Raw genomic sequence first — 19,334 nt, forward strand, 5'->3', positions numbered from 1 at the left:
TCAGCAATTATTGTGACGTACTACGCCATTAAAAGCTCAGTTACTCCTGATTGAACTAAGCTCAAGTTTTTCATCCGTCTTTAGTGCGATAATGGTGAGTAATTAGTTCAAATTCATGCCTTAACTCTGGAATCGGCACAGAAATCATCGGTAAAGACTGCAACAGCATACCCTGTGGAGGAGCTCGGTATCGCGGACTGCAACTTCCAGATTTCTGCATTTAACCACGCATATGCAGAAGCCAGAAGTTGCTGTCAGTTTTACCCAGCAATAACAGCAAGTGCAGGCAATGTGGTTATTACTACAGCAAATTCTGGGCCATTCTGTAAAGCCCCAGGAGCTATACCGTAGCATTAATTTACTTTGCCCGAAAGCTGATCTCAACTAACTCAGACTAAGATCCCATAACAAACAAAAGGAAACAAACCATAGGACCTGCAAGAAACTCAGAGGAAATATCATTGTTTGTGGAGCATGTTTATCATTTGAAACAAAGTTAACTCTGCAAGGAATAGTATTCATCTTTAATAATATGTCTTAGATTCTGCAATCATTTTATTCCTAACAGGAACAAGGCCTCTCCTGAAGAGTTTGAATTCCTGTTTCCAAGAAAAATAGAAACACTATTTCAAGTGCTTAGGTTCAGACTTGGTTCAGTGGTAGTACTCTCGCCTCAGAGTCAGAAGGCCATGGGCTTATGCACCACTCCAGAGTATATCATATAAGCTGGTACTTCAGCGGAGTACTGGAGGGGTGCCTGTTTTTAGATGTGATGTTAAACCGAGGCCCTGTCTGTCCCCTCAGGTGAATGTAAAAAATCTCAAGGCACTATTTGAACAAGAGCAGGGGAGTTCTCATGGTATCCTGACCAACATTTATCCCTCAAATCGACACCCAAAACAAATGATCCGGTCATTTATTTTACTGCTGTTTGTGGGACCACATATGCTGCATTACAATAGTCACTGTACTTCAAAATACTCTTTGGCTACAGGTGTAATGCCAAAGGACTGGAGGACTGCTAACATTGTGCCATTGTTTTAAAAAGTGAGAAAGGGATAACCCAAGTAATTGCAAGCCAGTCAGCCTGACCTTGGCGATAGGAAAATTATTGGAAAAATTTCAGGAGGGACAAAATAAAATAATTTAGAAAGTCACAGATTAATCAATGTCAGTCCGTATGGATTTGTTCAGGGAAGGTAGTGTCTGACTAACTTCACTGAATCTTTTGAGGCAACGAGGGGTGGTTGATGGAGGTAGTGCATTTAGTGTAGTCTACAAGGATTTTAGTGAGGCCTTTGACAAGGTCCCACATGGCAGGTTGATCAAAAAAGTATAAGCCCATGGGAAAGTAGCAAATTGGATCCAAAATTGGCTCAGTGGCAGGAAACAAAGGGTAATGGTCGACAGGTGTTTTTGTAACTGGAAGGCTGCTTCCAGTGGGGTTCCACAGGTCTCAGTACTAGGTCCCCTGCTTTTTGTGGTAAAATCAATAATTTATACCTCAATGTAGGGGATATGCTTAAAAAGTTTGAATATGATACAAAAATTGGACGTGTGGTTGATAGTGACGAAGGTAACTGTAGACTGCAGGAAGACATCAATGGACTGGTCAGGTGGGCAGAAAAGCAGCAAATGGAATTCAATCCAGAGAAGTGTGAGGTAATGCATTTGGGGAGGGCCAACAAAGCAAGAGAATACACAATAAATAGGATACTGAGAAATGTAGAGCAACAGAGGGACCTTGGAGTGCATGTCCACAGATCTCTGAAGATAGGACAGGTAGATAAGGTGGTTAGAAGGAATACGAGATACTTTCCTTTATTAGCCGAGGCACAGAATACAAGAGCAGAGAGGTTATGCTTGAACTGAAAAAACACTAGTTAGGCCACAGCTGGAGTATTGTGTAGAGTTTTGGTCACATTACAGTAAAGATGTGATTGCACTCGAGAGGGTACAGGAGATTTCTGAGGATGATAGAAACATAGAAAATAGGTGCAGGAGTAGGCATTCGGCCCTTCGAGCCTGCACCACCATTCAATGAGTTCATGGCTGAACATGCAACTTCAGTACCCCATTCCTGCTTTCTCGCCATACCCCTTGATCCCCTAGTAGTAAGGACTACATCCAACTCCTTTTTGAATATATTTCGTGAATTGGCCTCAACAACTTTCTGTGGTCGAGAATTCCACAGGTTGACCACTCTCTGGGTGAAGAAGTTTCTCCTCATCTTGGTCCTAAATGGCTTACCCCTTATCCTTAGACTGTGACCCCTGGTTCTGGACTTCCCCAACATTGAGAACATGCCTGGACTGGAGAATTTTAGCTACGAGCAAAGATTGGACAGGCTGGAGTTGTTTTCTTTGGAACAGAGGAGGCGGAGGGGAGACTCAATTGAGGTGTAGAAAATTATGAAGGGCCTAGATAGAGTGGACAGGAAGGACCCATTTCACTTGAGAATTACAGTAAGTACTTAGTTCTAAAATGCACTGACATAATATTAACTTTAGCTGTTACCAAGTACACAAAATTGAGCCCCAGGGTCCAAATTCAGAGTAGACACCTCTATATAAAAAAAACATTCCACAGACTTTCAAAACTGTACAGATAACAATGAGCAATAATAAGCATTCTGCCTTAAAAAAATTTTTAAGTGTTTCTCTCACATTAGAAATTGTACATTTTCAATCGGGGGGAAATATGATACACCAGCTCAAACCAACTTTACAAAATTATTTAAGCAATTTTATTGGTTGCCTCCTGCTACTAAGCAGTTTGAAATTGGCAACTTCAAAAAAAACTACTCAGTTTTGTGCTGCTTATTCCAAGTTATTGGTAGTTAGCAACTGAAACAAACTTCTTTTGATTTATTCACATTAAGACACCAATCAAATATCCGATTGATGACATAAATAAGTTCAAATTTCAGCCAATCACTAAATTATGCCCTACAGAGGTGTGACACTTCTGAAAGTCATAATGCTTCTCCGGTTACTCACTAAACATACTCAATTGCATAGTGTGCAGTTTTGGGTCTCCTATCTTCAAAATGCCATTCACACATTGGAGAAAGAGAGCAACAATTCTAGGACATGGTGTAAATACCTAAATAAAAGTTGATACAGAACTAGGTAGCTTTATTATAGATTTTAAGCACAGTTTGTTGTTTTTTCTTCTTCCTATAATAATATCTGCAGTCATGCCTCACTTCTTTCCAGCCCTGCTCTTTTTTCAATCTCACCAGTCTTCAAGTACAGTGGTTCTCAAACTGGGGTCTGCAGACGTTCCGGGGGTCCACTAAACATTGACCAATTATTTTTTGGAGAAGATCTCTGAAAAATTTCAGACCGCAAACATGAACCAGTGAAGATCAGGGAGGAGACGGGACCAGAGTGTTCACATTCGGGTATCCACCAATGACCTTACTGGTGTCTGTGAGAGACGAGGGGAGGTTGGCCAATAAGCTGGCGAAGGACGACTGATGGTTGAACAACTTACCGACTCCTGACAAAACTAAGGGCAAATTCCATTGTTCACCAAGAGTCTCCTGTAATTTTTATTCACTGCACAAAGTTTTCCGAAACCAGTTCCTGGGATAATTTTGGATCATTAATGTCGGCAAGTTCAAACCGCCGCTAAGCCAAAATCAAGCCAAAAACCCCAGCCGCACTGATTTATGTGTCAGAAAGTTCCGGAACACTTGCAGTGGAGGAAGCAAGGCTGTTAGAGACCTGGGGCCCATCAGGTTTGTCCAGCTGTTTTGTTGAGGGGAGGAGAGAGTTTAGGTTCACGTGTCCCTAGCTGGAAACATCAGAGTGTAGACTGGCTGAGAGTTGGAAATGCAAAAACTTGTTCCTGATCCACTGGGAACACGTTGACCATGAAAAGAACAAGTTTGTTTGATGTGGATGCCAGCTGACAGGTGTGAAGCAGACGATCCCAATCCCTCAAGCCAACCTCATCGTCCCCCAACCCTGCACAGCCTGTTTCTCCCTCCTTCCCAAGATGTACAAACAGGACTGCCCCAGAAGACCCATTCTTTCAGCTTGTTCTTGCCTCATGTAACGGATTTCTCCCCACCTTGACTATTTTTTCTCCCCTTGTCCAGTCTCTTCCCACCTACATCCACAACTCTTCCAACACCCTCCACCACTTGAACAGTTTCCTAGCCCTAACAGTCTTCTTTTCACGACAGACATCCAATCCCTCTACACCCAAGTGCCCTCCATTTCTTCCTTGAACAGAGGCCCAACCAGTTCCCATCCACCACTACCCTCCTCCGCCTGACTGAACAGGTTCTCACATTTTACAACTTCGCCTTTGACTTTAAGCACAGGCCCAGACCAGGGATAAAACAGGCAACAAACAAAAAAAAAACAAAAAAAAAACAAAAGTGTGACATCAGCTCCAGGGAAACAGCTGATTTGCTGATTGGCGAGTAGCCGATGAGTGATTTTGTCTTCTAGTTTTAAATTTATTTCAGTCAAATGGTTCATAGTTTAGTTCATAGTCAAATAAATAGAGACATAGCAGGGCAGCTCAGTCCTGTGGAGTGCACATTCTGTGCCACGTGGGACATCCTGGACGTTTCACGTACCTGGACGACCACCCGTGTAGCAACTTGAGCTCCGGGTTTCGGAGCTCGAGCGGCAGCTGAAGTCACTGCGATGCATCCGCGAGGCTAAAAACTTTGTGGATAGCACATTTCTAGAGGTGGCCATCCCGCAGCTTAAGAGTGTGCAGGCAGAGAGGAAATGGGTGACTGCCAGACAGAAGAGGAGGACATGGCAGGTAATGCAGGAGTCCCCAGAGTGCACCTCGTTCTCCAACCAGTATTCTGTTCTGAGTACTGGTGGGGGCGATGGTTCCTCTGGGGAGTGGAGCCAGAGCCAAGTCTTCAGCACCACGGGTGGCTCAGATGCATGGATGGGTGGGGGGGCGAGGGGAGGGAGGGAGGAAGGAAGAAGAGTGGAAGAGGATTGGATATTTCGGGGAGCAGACAGGTTTTTCTGCAGCCGCAGGCATGACTCCAGGATGGTAAGTTGCTTCCCTGGTGCCAGGGTCAAGGATGTCACCGAGCGGCTGCAGGGCATTCTGTAGGGGGGCGGGAAGAGGGTGAACAGTCAACGGTCGTGGTCCATATCGGTATCAATTATAAAATCGATAGAAAGAGGGATGAGGTCTTGCAGGCAGATTTCAGGGAGCTAGGAGAGAGATTAAAAGGGAGCTAGGAGGAGAGGACCTAAAAAATAGCAATCTCTGGATTACTCCCAGTGCCACATGCTGGTGAGTACAGAAATACGAAGATTGAACAGATGATGAATACGTGGCTGGAGAAATGGGACAGGAGGGAGGGCTTTGGATTCCTGAGGCATTGGGACCATTTCTGGGGGAGGTGGGACCTGTTCAAAAATGGCGGGTTGCACCTCAACAGAGCTGGGACCAATATTGCAGGAGGTTTGCTTGTGTTGGGGGAGGATTTAAACTAGCTCAGCAGGGAGATGGGAAACAGAAAATAGATTCAGAAGGGAGAGAAGCAAAACTGGCAAAAATGTAGAAATTGAATTTGATAGACAGAGGAAACAAGGACTAGAAAATAGACAAGGGAGTTTGGCAGTGCTAAATGGTATATACTTCAATGCAAGGAGTCTAGGTAATACGGCAGATGAGCGGAGAGCATATATTGACACTTGGGAGTATAATATTATAGCTATTATTGAGACATGGCTGAAAGAAGGGCAGGTATGGCAGCTCAACATTCCTGGTTACAGGTTTTCAGACGGGATAGAGAGGAGGACAACAAAGGAGGGGGTGGTCGCAGTTTTGATTCAGGAAACAATTACAGCTGTGAAGAGGGATGTATGTTAGAAAGATCAAATAAAGCCATATAGGTTGAATTGAAGAACAAAAAAAGGGACAATCACACTGCTGGGAGTGTAATATAGACCCCCAAACAGTCAGAGAGAGAGAGAGAGAGAGAGAGAGAGAGAGAGAGAGAGAGAGAGAGAGAGAGAGAGAGAGGAGCAAATATGTTGGAAAATTTCTGAGAAAAGTGCAAAAACTATAGGGCAGCAATAGTGGGGGATTTCAACTACCCCAATATTAACTTGGATAAAATTAGTGTGAAAAGTATAGAAGGTGCAGAATTCCTAAAATGCATTCAGGAGAACTTTAGCAGCCAGTATGTAGCAAGCCCAACAAGATAGGGGATGGTTCTGGACTTTGTTTTCATGAAGCTGGGCAAGTGAAAGGGGTATGAGAGAGAGATTTTTGGTGCTAGTGATCATAATTCAGTTAAATTTAGGGTAGTAATGAGAAAGGACAAAGATAGACCAGGAATAAAAGTTGTCAATTGGGGAAAAACCAATTCTGCTAAACGGAGATGGGATTTAGCCATAGTGCACTGGAAACAGCTACTTGAAGGTAAATCAGTGTCAGAGCAGTGGGAGGCATTCAAGGAGGAGATCCCGAGGGTTCAGAGCAAGTATGTTCCCTTAAAGAAAAAGGGTGGACTAACAAATCGATAGTCCCCTGGATGTCAAAGGACATGCAGGGTAGGATAAACAAAAAAAGGGGAGGCTTATGACAGATACCAAGGGCTCAATACTGCAGAAACTCTAGGAGTATAGAAAGTGCAAGGCTGCAATTAAAAAAGGAAATTTGGAAAGCAAAGAGACACTATGAAAGGATTTTACTTGCCAAAATGTTATTAGAGATCATAAAAGTAATGTGTGTGTGGAGACGGAAGATGTGGATATGGTTCTTAATGAATACTTTGAGTCTGTTTTCACCAAAGAGGTGGATGATGCAGGCATTGCAATCCAGGAGCGATGCAGACATTGCAATCCAGGAGGTGGAATGTGAAATATTACATGAATTAAAAACGGAGAGAGAGGAAGTATTAAGGGATTTAACAGTTTTGAAAGGCCCGGATGAAATGTATCCCAGGCTGTTAGAGAAGAAGAAAAAATAGCAGAGACTCTGACCATCATTTTCCAATCCTCTCTGGCTACAGGTGTGATGCCGGAGGACTGCTAACATGGTACCTTCGTTTAAAAAGGGTGAAGGGGATAGATCAAGTAATTACAGCCAATTATCAGAAAAAATTCTAAGGGACAGGATAAATTTTCATTTAGAAAGACACGGATTAATAAAGGACAGTCAGCATGGATTTGTTAAGGGAAAGTCGAGTCCGACTAACTTGATTGAATTTTTTCAGGTGGTAACAAGGCGGGTCGGTGAGGTTAGTGCGTATGGATTTTAGCAAGGCTTTTGATAAGGTCCCACATGACAGACTGGTCACAAAAGTAAAAGTCAATGAGATCCAGGGCAAAGTTGCAAGTTGGATCCAAGATTGGCTCAGAGGCAGGAAGCAAGGGTCGATGGGCGTTTCTGTGACTGGAAGGCTGCTTCCAGTGGGGTTCTGCAAAAGTTTGCAGATGATAATCAACCACACAGCCGATTTTAGTATGAAGAAGAAAGCTGTAGACTGCAGGAGGATATTAATGAACTGGTCAAGTGGGCAGAACAATGGCAAATGGAATTCAATCCACAGAAGTGTGAGGTAATGCATTTGGGGAAGGCTAACAAGGCAAAGGAACACACATTAAATGGTAGATCACTGAGAAGTGCAGACGAACAAAGGGGACCTTGGAGTGCATGTCCAGAGATCTCTGAAGGTAGCGGGCCAGGAAGATAAGGTGGTGATGAAGGCATACAGAATACTTGCATTTATTCGCCGAGGCATAGAATACAAGAGCAGGAAGGTTATGCTTGAACTGTATAAAACACTAGGTAGGCCACAGCTCGAGTACTGTGTGCAGTTCTGGTCACATTATAGGAAAGATTTGATTGCACTGGAGAGGGTACAGAGGAGATTTACAAGGATGTTGCCTGGACTGGAGAATTTTAGCTATGAGGAAAGATTGGAATAGGCTGGGATTGTTTTCTCTGGAACAAAAAAGGAGGTTGAAGGGAGACCTTATTGAGCTATGTAAAATTATGAGGGCCGAGATAGAGTGGCAAGGGAGGACATAATTCCCTTCGCAGAGGGGTCAACAAACAGGGGGCATAGATTTAAAGTAATTGGTAGATTTAGAAGGGATTTGAGGGGAAATTTATTCATCCAGAGGATGGTGGGGGTCTGGAACTCAATGCCTGAAAAAGGTGGACAAGGCAGAAACCCTCACCACATTTAAAAAGTACTTGGATGTGCACTTGAAGTGCGTAACCTACAGGGCTATGGAAGAAGAGCTGGAAAGTGAGATTAAGATGGATAGCTCTTTATCAGCCAGCGCAGACACAATTTGCCAAAATGGCTCCTTCCGTGCTGTAAATTTCTATGATTCTCATGTCTATCAACATGAAGACCTGCTTGCACTACTTAAAACTGTTTAAAATTGACACCAATGGCTAATAAAAATTAATGGGAACAACATAAATAATTACATGTGAACAAAATATATTGATAGTAAACTTCACATTAGGCTTTCTTTCTCCATCCTCAATGTCCCTTATTTCCACTTCTATTACAAATGCCACTTGTCCTACCCAGCGAACATCGACCACCTAAATTTAAAAAATCTTTAGTATGATAGATTGTTTTGCAACAATGGCAGCTTTAGAGATCTGCCTAATGGAATAGAATTTATTTAGAAATAAATACTTATCCAGTAATTTGCTAAAAATCTATGATCAACTGTACTTTGGGATACAGTATATCCCGCAACACAAGTTAACAAGGCCATAAAAAATACAAACAACACACTGGGGTTCATTTCAAGAGGAATAGAATGGAGAATGAGAGAGGGGTTATGTTAAATATAGAACCTTGGCTAGACCACACTTGGAGCAATGGGCAGTTCTCGTCTTCATATTACAAAAAAGGATTTTGAGGCACTGGGAAAGGTACAAAAAAGATTTACAAAGATGATACCAAAACGGAGACCTTGTAACCATCAGGAAAGACTCAAGAGAGTGGGGCTCTTTTCTGTAGAAAAGGAGACTGAGAGGTGACCTAATAGAGGTCATTAAAATTATAAAAGGGGTTAGATAGGGTAGATGCAGTGAAGATGTTTCCACTCGTGGGAGAGTCCAAAACTAGGGGACACAAGTTAACTACATCGAGTTTACAGCACAGTTCGGGGCCCAGATGAGGAGAGCCCAGGGGCAGCACGGGCCAGCCCTCAGTATGATGGTCCATGCAGCACAGTTAGGTCCGTGCAGCAGAGTTCATCTCCAGTCGTCTTGGTTAATCCTTGCCACTGGATCAAGACCTAACTCGGTCAAGCCCATGTGGTGGCTGGTGTGCAACGGCCACCACGCGTTGAAAAAATCCATGCACAGGCATCTTCCACCCTTCAATATGTAGTTCGGGACCTGGAATATCAGGTCCTTCATTGGAACACCTGTGAATTCATCCCTTTTTGGTGGAAGCAAGTCATCTTCGATATGAAGGGCCGCTTAAGAGAGAGAGACAGCACAGAAACAGGCCATTTGGCCCAACTGGTGGAGTTAATGCTCCACTCAAACCTCCTATCACCCGACTTCATCTAACCCCATCAACATATCCATCTATTCCCTTCTCCTTCATGTGTTTATCCAGCTTCCCCTTAAATGCATCTACAGTTTGCCTCAACTACTCTTTGTGGCAGCACATTCCATATTCTTAACACTCTTGGGGTAAATAAGTTTCTCTTGAATTTCCGATTGCATTTTTAGCGATAGTTAATGTGCGCATAGCAAGGTTCCAGAAAAAGCAATGCGATAATGACCAGATAATTTTTTTTTTTAGTTATATTGGTGGAAGAAAAAATGTTAGCCGGAACTCGGGAGAACAGCCTGGTCTTCTTCGAAATAGTGCCACGGGATCTTTTACCTACACCTCAGGAGGTGTAGACGAACTGATAGAGATTGATTGCTATTAGTCAACAACTCCATTATCGTTTGACTAATAAGATGGTGGAAGGCGAACTAGTTGGTGCTGGGCCTAGCAATACCCGTCAGTCATGGTTCTCATCATCATAGACCGTCCCGCGAAATCGAGGAAGACTTGCTTCCACTCTAAACAAAAAAAAAAAAGAGTTCTCAGGTGACTGTACAGTCCAATACGGGAATTACGGTCTCAGTCACAGGTGGGACAGACAGTCGTTGAAGGAAAGGGTGGGTGGGAAGTCTGGTTTGCCACACGTTACTTCCACTGTCTGTGCTTGATTTCAGAATGCTCTCGAGGATGAGACTCGAGGTGCTTAACGCCCTCCCAGATGCTCTTCCTCCACTTAGGACGGTCTTGGGACAGGAGCCTATTAGCATGGCAGCTCCCGAGGGAGCTCTCCCTGAACAAATTTCCCCCTGGCTATCTGCTGCCATCCTTCTCTCTTTCTCCCCACCCCACCCCTTCGGCCCCAATAGTGGATGCATTTCCTACCCCTAAAAGTATATCCCTTACCCCTAAAACCAGTGCTGCAAAGGCAGCTATCTGAACCCACTGCCCATCCCCCAACCATGCCTGCTCCTTACCTGCATTGATGAGCACCAGACTTATCTTCCAGATCGACCTTCCTGCTACCAAGCCTTTCGCTCCCCACTGGACATGGCCGACTCAACTGTTTCACCACAGGTTTGGACCTTCTCTCTCCGCCCTCACGTTTGGCCCTCCCTCCGGCGACATGCGTGCCTCCCTCGCTCAAGCGACGTCTGGACCACCCATCCCTCCAGCAACATCCCTTCTTCACTCCCTCCCTCCCTCCCTCCATCCACATCCAGGCCGGCCTGCCTCCCTCCATCCCTTCCTCAGTCATCGTTCCGGCCTTCATTCCTTCCTCTGGCATCGTTCTGGCCTCCCCACATCCGCTGTCCCCAATCAACTGCAGAGTCCCTGGTGCACACAATAGCTGCGGCCATTCTGACCTCTCCTCCTTTCACGAAGTGGACCTCTGGCCATCCCAATGCTGCCCTCAGTCAGGAAAGAATACCTGGGAGGGAAGCACTACATCAAATCTCACCCCCACTTTCCACACCTCAGATCTCTTACCATCTCACCGAAGGGCACTGCTCAGCGCCGAGCTTACGGCTCGCATCCCACCTTATGCAATTAGGCCCTACAATAGAGTCTAATCTCCAGGTCATCTTGGACCCTCTTGCCTCTTGCCAAGATCTTCCTCTGCTAAGCCCATGTGGTAGCCGGTGTGCTACGGCCATCTGACATTAAAAGAACTCACGCACAGGCATCTTCCAGCCTTCAAAATGAAGGTCATGACCCTCATGGACAACCACAAACAGTGACAGACCAGAACGTCGGACCATCGTTGCCTGGGAACTCAGACGCTTCGATATCGACAGCGCCACCCCAAGAGATTGACCCAGCTGGCAGGGGAAGGCCAGCTCAAAGAACAAGGTGGTGGTTACACCTTCTTCTGGAAAGGCAAACCAGAAGAAGGCTGCCTCCATGGAGTTGGCTTCGCCATCAAGAATGTGCTGGTCGGCCACCTCAGAGACTCCCCCTGCATGATAATCTGGCTCACCCTAGCCCGGAACCAGTGTTCACGCACCAACACTCGACACAACAGATGAGACCAAAGAGGAATTCTACTCCAGCCTCCAATAACCCCTGTCTCGAGTCCCTATGGACAAAACTGATTCTCCTCGTCAACTTCAACGCCAGAGTCACTAAGGACACAGACCTCTGGGGAGGTGTGATCGGCAGAGAAGGGGTAGGGAAAACCAACTCCAGTAGTATCCTACTCTTGACAAAATGCCTGGAACGGTCATGGTTCTATTGAAATGGAAACCAACTCCTCCAATTACTGAGTGAGGGAGAGAGAGAGAGAGAGAGAGAGAGAGAAAAGAGAAAAAAAAAGAGAAGAGAAAAGAGAAAAGAGGAGACATCACCTCCCTCCACTTACAACATCTCACACCACGTCAGTGTTCCTGTAGATTAACCACACTAATCGGGCTCAGGAAGCTAAAAATATAACATCCAACATTTTAAATTTGGACAATACTTATTTATGCACCTTATGGACCTGGGCATCAATCTCACAGGACAGTAATCTGAGCACAGTAACCCACCACACGTAGACAATATAAAATTACAGAAAGGAAAAGTATAGAGCGTTCTGTTGTACTAAAAACAGATCACGTCGATAGTATCTGCTATGTCCAAATGCAGCAGCTGATACCCAAAGACAAAACTAACAGCCTTTGCGTGAATAAGTCAAAAGTTGTCTTTCTTAAAAACGTAAAGCACTTACGAATTTGTTCCTTCTTTCTGCATCTTCACGTTGCGGCCCAAAGGCAGCCTCTCCATCGCTGATCCCGGAAGCTCCAAAAACTTTCTTGCGAAGGACCTTGTTCTCCCCGCGATGAGGAGAGGGGTGCCGCTGACGGTGATACCGCTCCATGTTTATGTCACAGACGCTTCACTTTTGTTTTGAAGAAAAAAACAATCTGGTTTCAACACCCGCCGCCTCCCCGGCACGGTGAACTCGTGAGCCGGCCCTCGGTGTAATCCTGTGTACCGTCACTGCAGCCTCAACTCTCTAATCCGATAAGGCAAACAAGGCTCCGGCAACAGTTCGCTCGCGAGCCTGACGTCGTCCGTTGTACCCACGAGCACCGGCACAAGTAAATCTAATCGACAGAAAAATGAGAGAAAACAAATCTTCCACGTTTCCTTCACAAACTGAGAGTTCGCGGCATTTTTTTCAATTTAGGGCGAAGAACCCGCCGTCGCTAACTGTTGGAACCAATCAAGTCCGTCCAAACTAACCAATCGGCAAGCGCGCGAGGCCGACAGCGCGCACTAACCTCGGTGTGACGTCACCCGGACTTCCCTGCTCCCTCACTTCCCAACGGTCGGGCGCCACCGCTGCAGGGGTATTGGGCTTGGTTCCCTGGTATTGCCCGTAACTTGTGTGTGCCTTTTCTTAAATTACAGTGTTGCCCCAATCTCATCTAACAAAAGTGCCTGGTTTTTTAGAGGGGTACGAGAAAACTTATTTCAGATTTCCAGCATCCGCAGTATTTTGCTTTTGTAACAGAAAACTAAACGTAAAACAAAGGAAACATAAAATTAAATAATATTATTTGCACTATTCCCCACGCCCTCGAGTCCCAGCAGTGTCCATCAGTCGCGGAAAGCTGGCAAACAAGACCATTACTTGTCTGTGTCTCGGTGTTTTGCGCCGATTTATTCGGCTGCCCAGATGAGATGGATGGCAGAACTTGGTGGACTGGATTTCAAAGGTATAACACATGCTGATGTTTAAGAGGGAGGCACAAGATAAGTTGGCCACTCAACCACAGGCAGGTGGACCTCAGGCTGGAAGGGCTGAACAAAGTATAACAACAAGTGAAACATTAGGATGGTATAACAGCAAGGGAAACATTAGGATGAAAGACCGAACTTACATTTATATAGTGCCTTTCACGACCTCATGATTTCCCAAAGCACTTTACAGCGAACAAAGTACTTTTGAAGTCATTGTTGTAATGTCAGACATGGGGCAGCCAATTTGCGCACATCAATGTCCTACAAACAGTAATGTGATCATTACCAGATAATCTGTTGTAGTGATGTTTGCTGAGGGATAAATATTGGCCAGGACACCTGGGAGAACTTTCCTGCTCTTCAAATAGGGGCATGAGAGGGTTAACATCTTATCCGAAAGACAGCACCTCCCAACAATGCAGCACTCCCTCAGCACTGCACTGAAGTGTCAGCCTAAATTATGTGCTCAAGTCTCAGGTGTAGGCTGTGAACTATCATACCTTCTGACTCCAACGCATGACTGCTAATCCTGAGCCGAGGCTGACACCTAAAAATTTACATGATAAATTTTGGTTTGCTGTAATCAATGTGGAATTGCATGTTTGTTTAAGTTAGGCGACCATGATTTATGCACTTACTCTTCCCTCTTCTCTCTTTAAAACCTTACTCCAAGCCATCGTCAGTATCTTCACCGAGGCGCACAAAAGCATAGGCCTTACACGAAACATCTGAAAGACAAAGGTCCTCCACCAACCTGACCCCGCCACACAGCACTGCCCCCGGTCATCAAAATCCATGGCGCAGCCTAGGACAACGTGGACCACTTTCCATACCTCGGGAACCTACTATCAGCAAGGGCAGTCACCGACGACCAGGTCCAACACTGCCTCCAGTGCACCAGCACAGCCTTCGGTCGCCTGAGGAAGAGAGTGTTCGAAGACTAGGACCTCAAATCTGGCACCAAGCTTATCGTCTACAGGTCTGTAGTGATACCCGCCCTCCTGTATGACTGAGACGTGGACCATATACGGTAGACACCTCGAATCACTGGAGAAATACCACCAACGATGTCTCCGCAAGATCCAGCAAATCTCCTGGGTGGACCAACGCACCAACATCAGTGCTCTCGATCAGGCCAACATCCCCAGCATCAAAGCACTGATCACACTCGACCAGCTCCATTGGGTGGGCCACATCATTCGCATGCCTGACACATGACTCTAAAAGCAAGCGCTCTACTTGGAACTCCTACACGGCCAGCGAGCCCCAGGTGGGCAGAGGACACCCTCAAGGACACCCTCAAAGCATCCTTGATAAAGTGACTAGTGGGGTGCCGCAGGGCTCTGTAATGTCCTTACACACTACTATAAATTCACACGAGGCACATTCTGCAGACAAGGTCACTCTGTGACCTGAACCTTTATTCACAGGACCAAGAAGTGATGACCCTGCGTGGGATCTCCCTTTATATACCTGGATAACCAGGTGAGGAGTGTCTCCCACAAGTTCTCACCCCCCTGTGGTCAAGGTGCGCATTTCTTAGGTGTATACATTATGCAGTGTTGTTATGAAGATTACAATTACATGAAGGTTACATACATGACATCACCTCCCCGCCAATGTCTTAGGGGTCAAAGATTAAGTCTTTCAGGCGGTCGACGCTCTCTCGTGGAGCGCCGCAGTTGGGGCTCTGGTTGTTGAGCCTTGGCATGCATCTCTGTCACCCGTGGTGATTCCGGCTTATCCGGGCTGGCCACAGGGACTGTGCATGCTGCTGAATGTTCTTGTTGCTCGGTCATTGGCGGTGGTATGGGCAACATCTCATGATCTTCCTCAGGTTCCTCAGTGTCCATGCTGAACCTTTTTCTACTTGGTCCAGATGCTTGCAGCATATCTGTCCATTGTTAAGTCTGACACTATGACCCTATTCCCCTCTTTGCCAATTACAGTACCCTCAAGCCACTTGGGGCCCCAAAGCGTGATTAAAAACAAATACAGGGTCATTGATTTCTATACATCGCCCCTTTGAGTTACGGTCATGGCACTCATTTTGGGACTGGCGCTTGCCCTCAACAATGTCTGACAGGACAGGATGAATGAGGGACAGCCCAGTTTTGAGTGTACATTTCATGAGTAATTCTGTGGGGGGGACTCCTGTGAGCGAATGCGGTCGGAACCCATAGGCCTGCAGGAGGCGCAATAGGCGCATTGAAGGGAGAGTCCTTGAATCCGGAGCATGCCCTGTTTTATGATTTGGACCGCACGTTCCGCCTGGCCATTGGAAGCCGGCTTAAACAGTGCCATCCTGACATGTTTGATGCCATTACCCGACATGAACTCCCGGAATTCATAGCTAGTGAAACACGGGCCGTTGTCGCTAACCAGAATGTCCGGCAAACCGTGGGTCACAAAGACCGCATGCAGACTCTCCACAGTGGTGGATGTCGTGCACGAATTCAAAATGATGCACTCGATCCATTTCGAGTACGCATCAACAACAATGAGGAACATTTTTCCCATGAATGGGCCCGCGTATTCTACGTGAATACGTGACCATGGCCTGGTGGGCCAGGGCCACGGGCTGAGTGGGGCCTCCCTGGGGGCACGTCGTGCACCTGCGAACACAGTGTTCCAGGTCTGAGTCAATTCCCGGCCACCATACATGTGACCGGGCAATGGCCTTCATTAGCACGATGCCTGGGTGCTCGCTGTGGAGTTCCCTGATGAATGCTTCCCTTCCCTTCTGGGGCATGAGTACCCAGCTGCCCCATAGTAGGCAGTCAGCTTGGATGGAGAGCTCATCCATCCGTCTGTGAAATGGTCTGACCTCCTCGGGGCATGCTCCGTGTGCAGGTGCCCAATCCCCAGTCAGGACACATTTCTTAATCAAGAATAGGAGGGGATATCTGTTGGTCCAGATTTTGATCTGGCGGGCTGTGATGGGGGAGCCTGCACTGTCAAAGGCTTCAACGGCCATGACCATCTCAGTGCTTTGCTCCGCTGCCCCCTCAGTGGTGGCCAGTGGAAGCCTGTTGAGCGCGTTAGCGCAATTTTCGGTGCCTGGCCAGTGCCGCATGGTGTAGTCACACGCAGCCAGCGTGAGAGCCCATCGCTGTATGCGAGTTGACGCATTGGCATTGACAGCTTTGCTGTCTGACAAAAGGGATGTTAACAGCTTGTGGTCCGTTTCTAACTCGAACTTTCTGCCAAAAAGGTACTGGTGCATCTTTTTCACCCCGTAGACACATGCGAGTGCTTCTTTTTCAACCATCCCATATCCCCGTTCTGCTTGGGAGAGTGACCTGGAGGCATAAGCCACAGGTTGGAGTTGGCCCTCATCATTACTCTGCTGCAACACGCACCCAACCCCATAGGATGATGCATCACATGTCAAAACCAATTTCTTACAGGGGTTGTACAGAGTCAACAGCTTATTAGAACAAAGCAGGTTCCATGCCAGATTGAAAGCCCGTTCCTGACAGTCCCCCCAAAACCAATCGCAACCCTTACGCAGGAGCACGTGTAGCGGCTCCAACAATGTGCTTAAGTTCGGCAGAAAGTTCCCGAAATAGTTCAAGAGTCCCAGAAATGAACGCAACTCCGATGTGTTGCCGGGCCTGGGCGCACGACGAATCGCCTCCGTTTTAGATTTGGTAGGCCGGATCCCGTCTGCGGCAACCCTCCTGCCCAAAAACTCGACCTCTGGGGCCAAAAACACACACTTGGGCTGCTTTAGTCGCAGGCCTACATGATCCAGTCGGCATAGCACCTCCTCCAGGTTGTGGAGGTGTTCCTCGGTGTCTCGACCCGTGATAAGGATGTCATCCTGAAATACGATTGTTCCAGGGATGGATTTGAGCAGGCTTTCCATGTTCCTTTGAAAGATAGCGGCCGCTGATCAAATGCCATATGGACACCTGTTGTAGACAAACAGCCTCTTGTGCGTGGTGATGGTGGTCAGTAGCTTGGACTCTTCAGCCAGTTCCTTGGTCATGTAGGCTGAAGTGAGGTCCAACTTGGTGATCAGCTTGCCGCCTGCCAGCGTAGCAAAGAGATCCTCCGCTCTCGGAAGCGGGTATTGATCTTGTAGTGACACTCGGTTGATAGTGGCCTTGTAGTCACCACAGATCCTGACCGAGCCATCCATTTTTAGGACAGGGACGATGGGGCTTGCCCAGTCGCTGAATTCAACGGGCAAAATTATGCCCTCTCTTAGCAACCTGTCCAACTCACTCTCAATTTTCTCCCGCATCACATACGGCACAGCTCTGGCTTTGTGGTGCACTGGTCTGGTGTCCGGGGTGATGCGTATCACTACTTTGGTACCTTTGAAAATCCCGACACCAGGTTGAAATGGTGACTCAAATTTCTGTAGGACCTGTAAGCATGAACTTCGCTCCACAGATGAAATGGCGTGCACATCCCCCCATTTCCAGGTCATCTCAGCTAGCCAGCTCCTCCCCAAAAGCGCGGGACCATTTCCCGGGACAATCCAGAGTGGCAGCCGGTTCTCTGATCCATTATTTGTGACCACCAACATTGCACTGCCTAGCACTGGGATGATCTCTTTGGTATACATCCGTAGTTGCGTGTCAATGCGTTCTAGTTTGGGTCTGCTAGCTCTGAGTGGCCATAGTTTCTCAAATTGTTGGAAACTCATAAATGACTGGCTGGTCCCTGTGTCCAGCTCCATGCGTACCGGGATGACGTTTAATAGGACTTTCATCATCATCGGTGGCGTTTTGGTATATGAGCTGTGGATGCTTGCCACATGAACCCGCTGAACTTCAGCGTCCATTGCTTTGTCCCAAGCATCAACCTACCCTGCAGAACCCTCTTCTGGTTCATCTGCCTCGTAAATTAGCCTGGCCGCAGGCTTCCAGCACATTCTGGATAAATGTCCACTGAAGTTACAATTTCTACTGATAAATTGTTGAAACCTACAGGTTTTTGCAGCATGAGCTGAGATCATTGTGAACAAAAGGGCTGTTACCAGGCATTCCTCTCTGATTGCCTCTTTGATTACTATTGAGCACTCTGTTAATGGGTGTCAATGGCCCCATCCCGGGACGCATTGTCCATCGTGATGGCGTAAATATCCATTCAATCTGCCATTGTCTCTGTTAAGGACCCACTCTAGAGTCTGTTGCTGCCTGGATGGTGTCGAATTGCCCTTGCCTGCCTGCAGGGTTCTGAGTCACGTTTACAATGTTAACTCCCTGATCCATCGCCACGTTGGAAGCAGAGTTGCGCTTCCTTTATCTTGGTTTCCTCCTCCCCCGCCGTGAAGGTCTGAGCCATCAACGCCGCCGCTTCCAAGGTCAAGTCCTTGGTCTCAATTAGCTTTCTGAAAATCCCGGCATGACTAATGCCCTCAATAAAGAAATCCCTTAACATCTCCCCCTTGCAGGTGTCTGTGAACTTACACAAGCGCCGAAGATCCGCAACGAAGTCCGGTATGCTCTGTCCTTCCTGACGTCAGTGTATATAGAATCGGTGTCGGGCCATGTGTATACTGCTCGCCAGTTTAAGGTACCCGCCGATCAGTTTGCTGAGCTCTTCAAAGGTTTTGTCTGCCTGCTTCTCGGGTGCGAGCAGGTCTTTCATCAGCGCATACGTCTTAGGTCCACAGCTGGTCAGTAGATGCACCCTTCGCTTGTCAGCCGCTGCATCTCCCAGCCAGTCCTTCATGACAAAGCTCTGTTGGAGCTTCTCAACGAAATCGTCCCAGTCCTCACCAACACAGTACTGTTCTTCTGTGCTACCGGTGGCCATTCTCGTGAGTCGTTGATTCCCGTTTCTCGTCGCCAAATGTAATGTCCTTACACACTACTACAAATTCACACGAGGCACATTCTGCAGACAAGGTCACTCTGTGACCTGAACCTTTATTCACAGGGCCAAAAAGTGATGACCCTGCATGGGACCTCCCTTTATATACCTGGATGACCAGGTGTGGAGTGTCGCCCACAAGTTCATCCCCTGTGGTCAAGGTGTGCATTTCTGAGGTGAAAACAGTATGCAGTGTTGTTATGAAGGTTACAGTTACATGAAGGTTACACAC

At 46.8% G+C, this 19,334-nt stretch overlaps 1 protein-coding gene across 1 annotated transcript in view; it reads right to left on the reverse strand.

The window, feature by feature from the left end:
* LOC139275018 (protein diaphanous homolog 3-like) overlaps window positions 1–12,722 on the reverse strand; it is a 1,005,387-nt gene extending 992,665 nt beyond the window's left edge. The window contains 1 exon segment of the mRNA XM_070891880.1: window positions 12,252–12,722. Within this exon segment, the coding sequence (XP_070747981.1) occupies window positions 12,252–12,401 (150 nt within the window). The 5' untranslated portion in view covers window positions 12,402–12,722.
* Between the last annotated feature and the right edge of the window lie 6,612 nt (window positions 12,723–19,334).

The sequence above is a fragment of the Pristiophorus japonicus genome, chromosome 10 (genome assembly GCF_044704955.1).
Source record: "Pristiophorus japonicus isolate sPriJap1 chromosome 10, sPriJap1.hap1, whole genome shotgun sequence".
NCBI classification, from domain to species: domain Eukaryota; kingdom Metazoa; phylum Chordata; class Chondrichthyes; family Pristiophoridae; genus Pristiophorus; species Pristiophorus japonicus.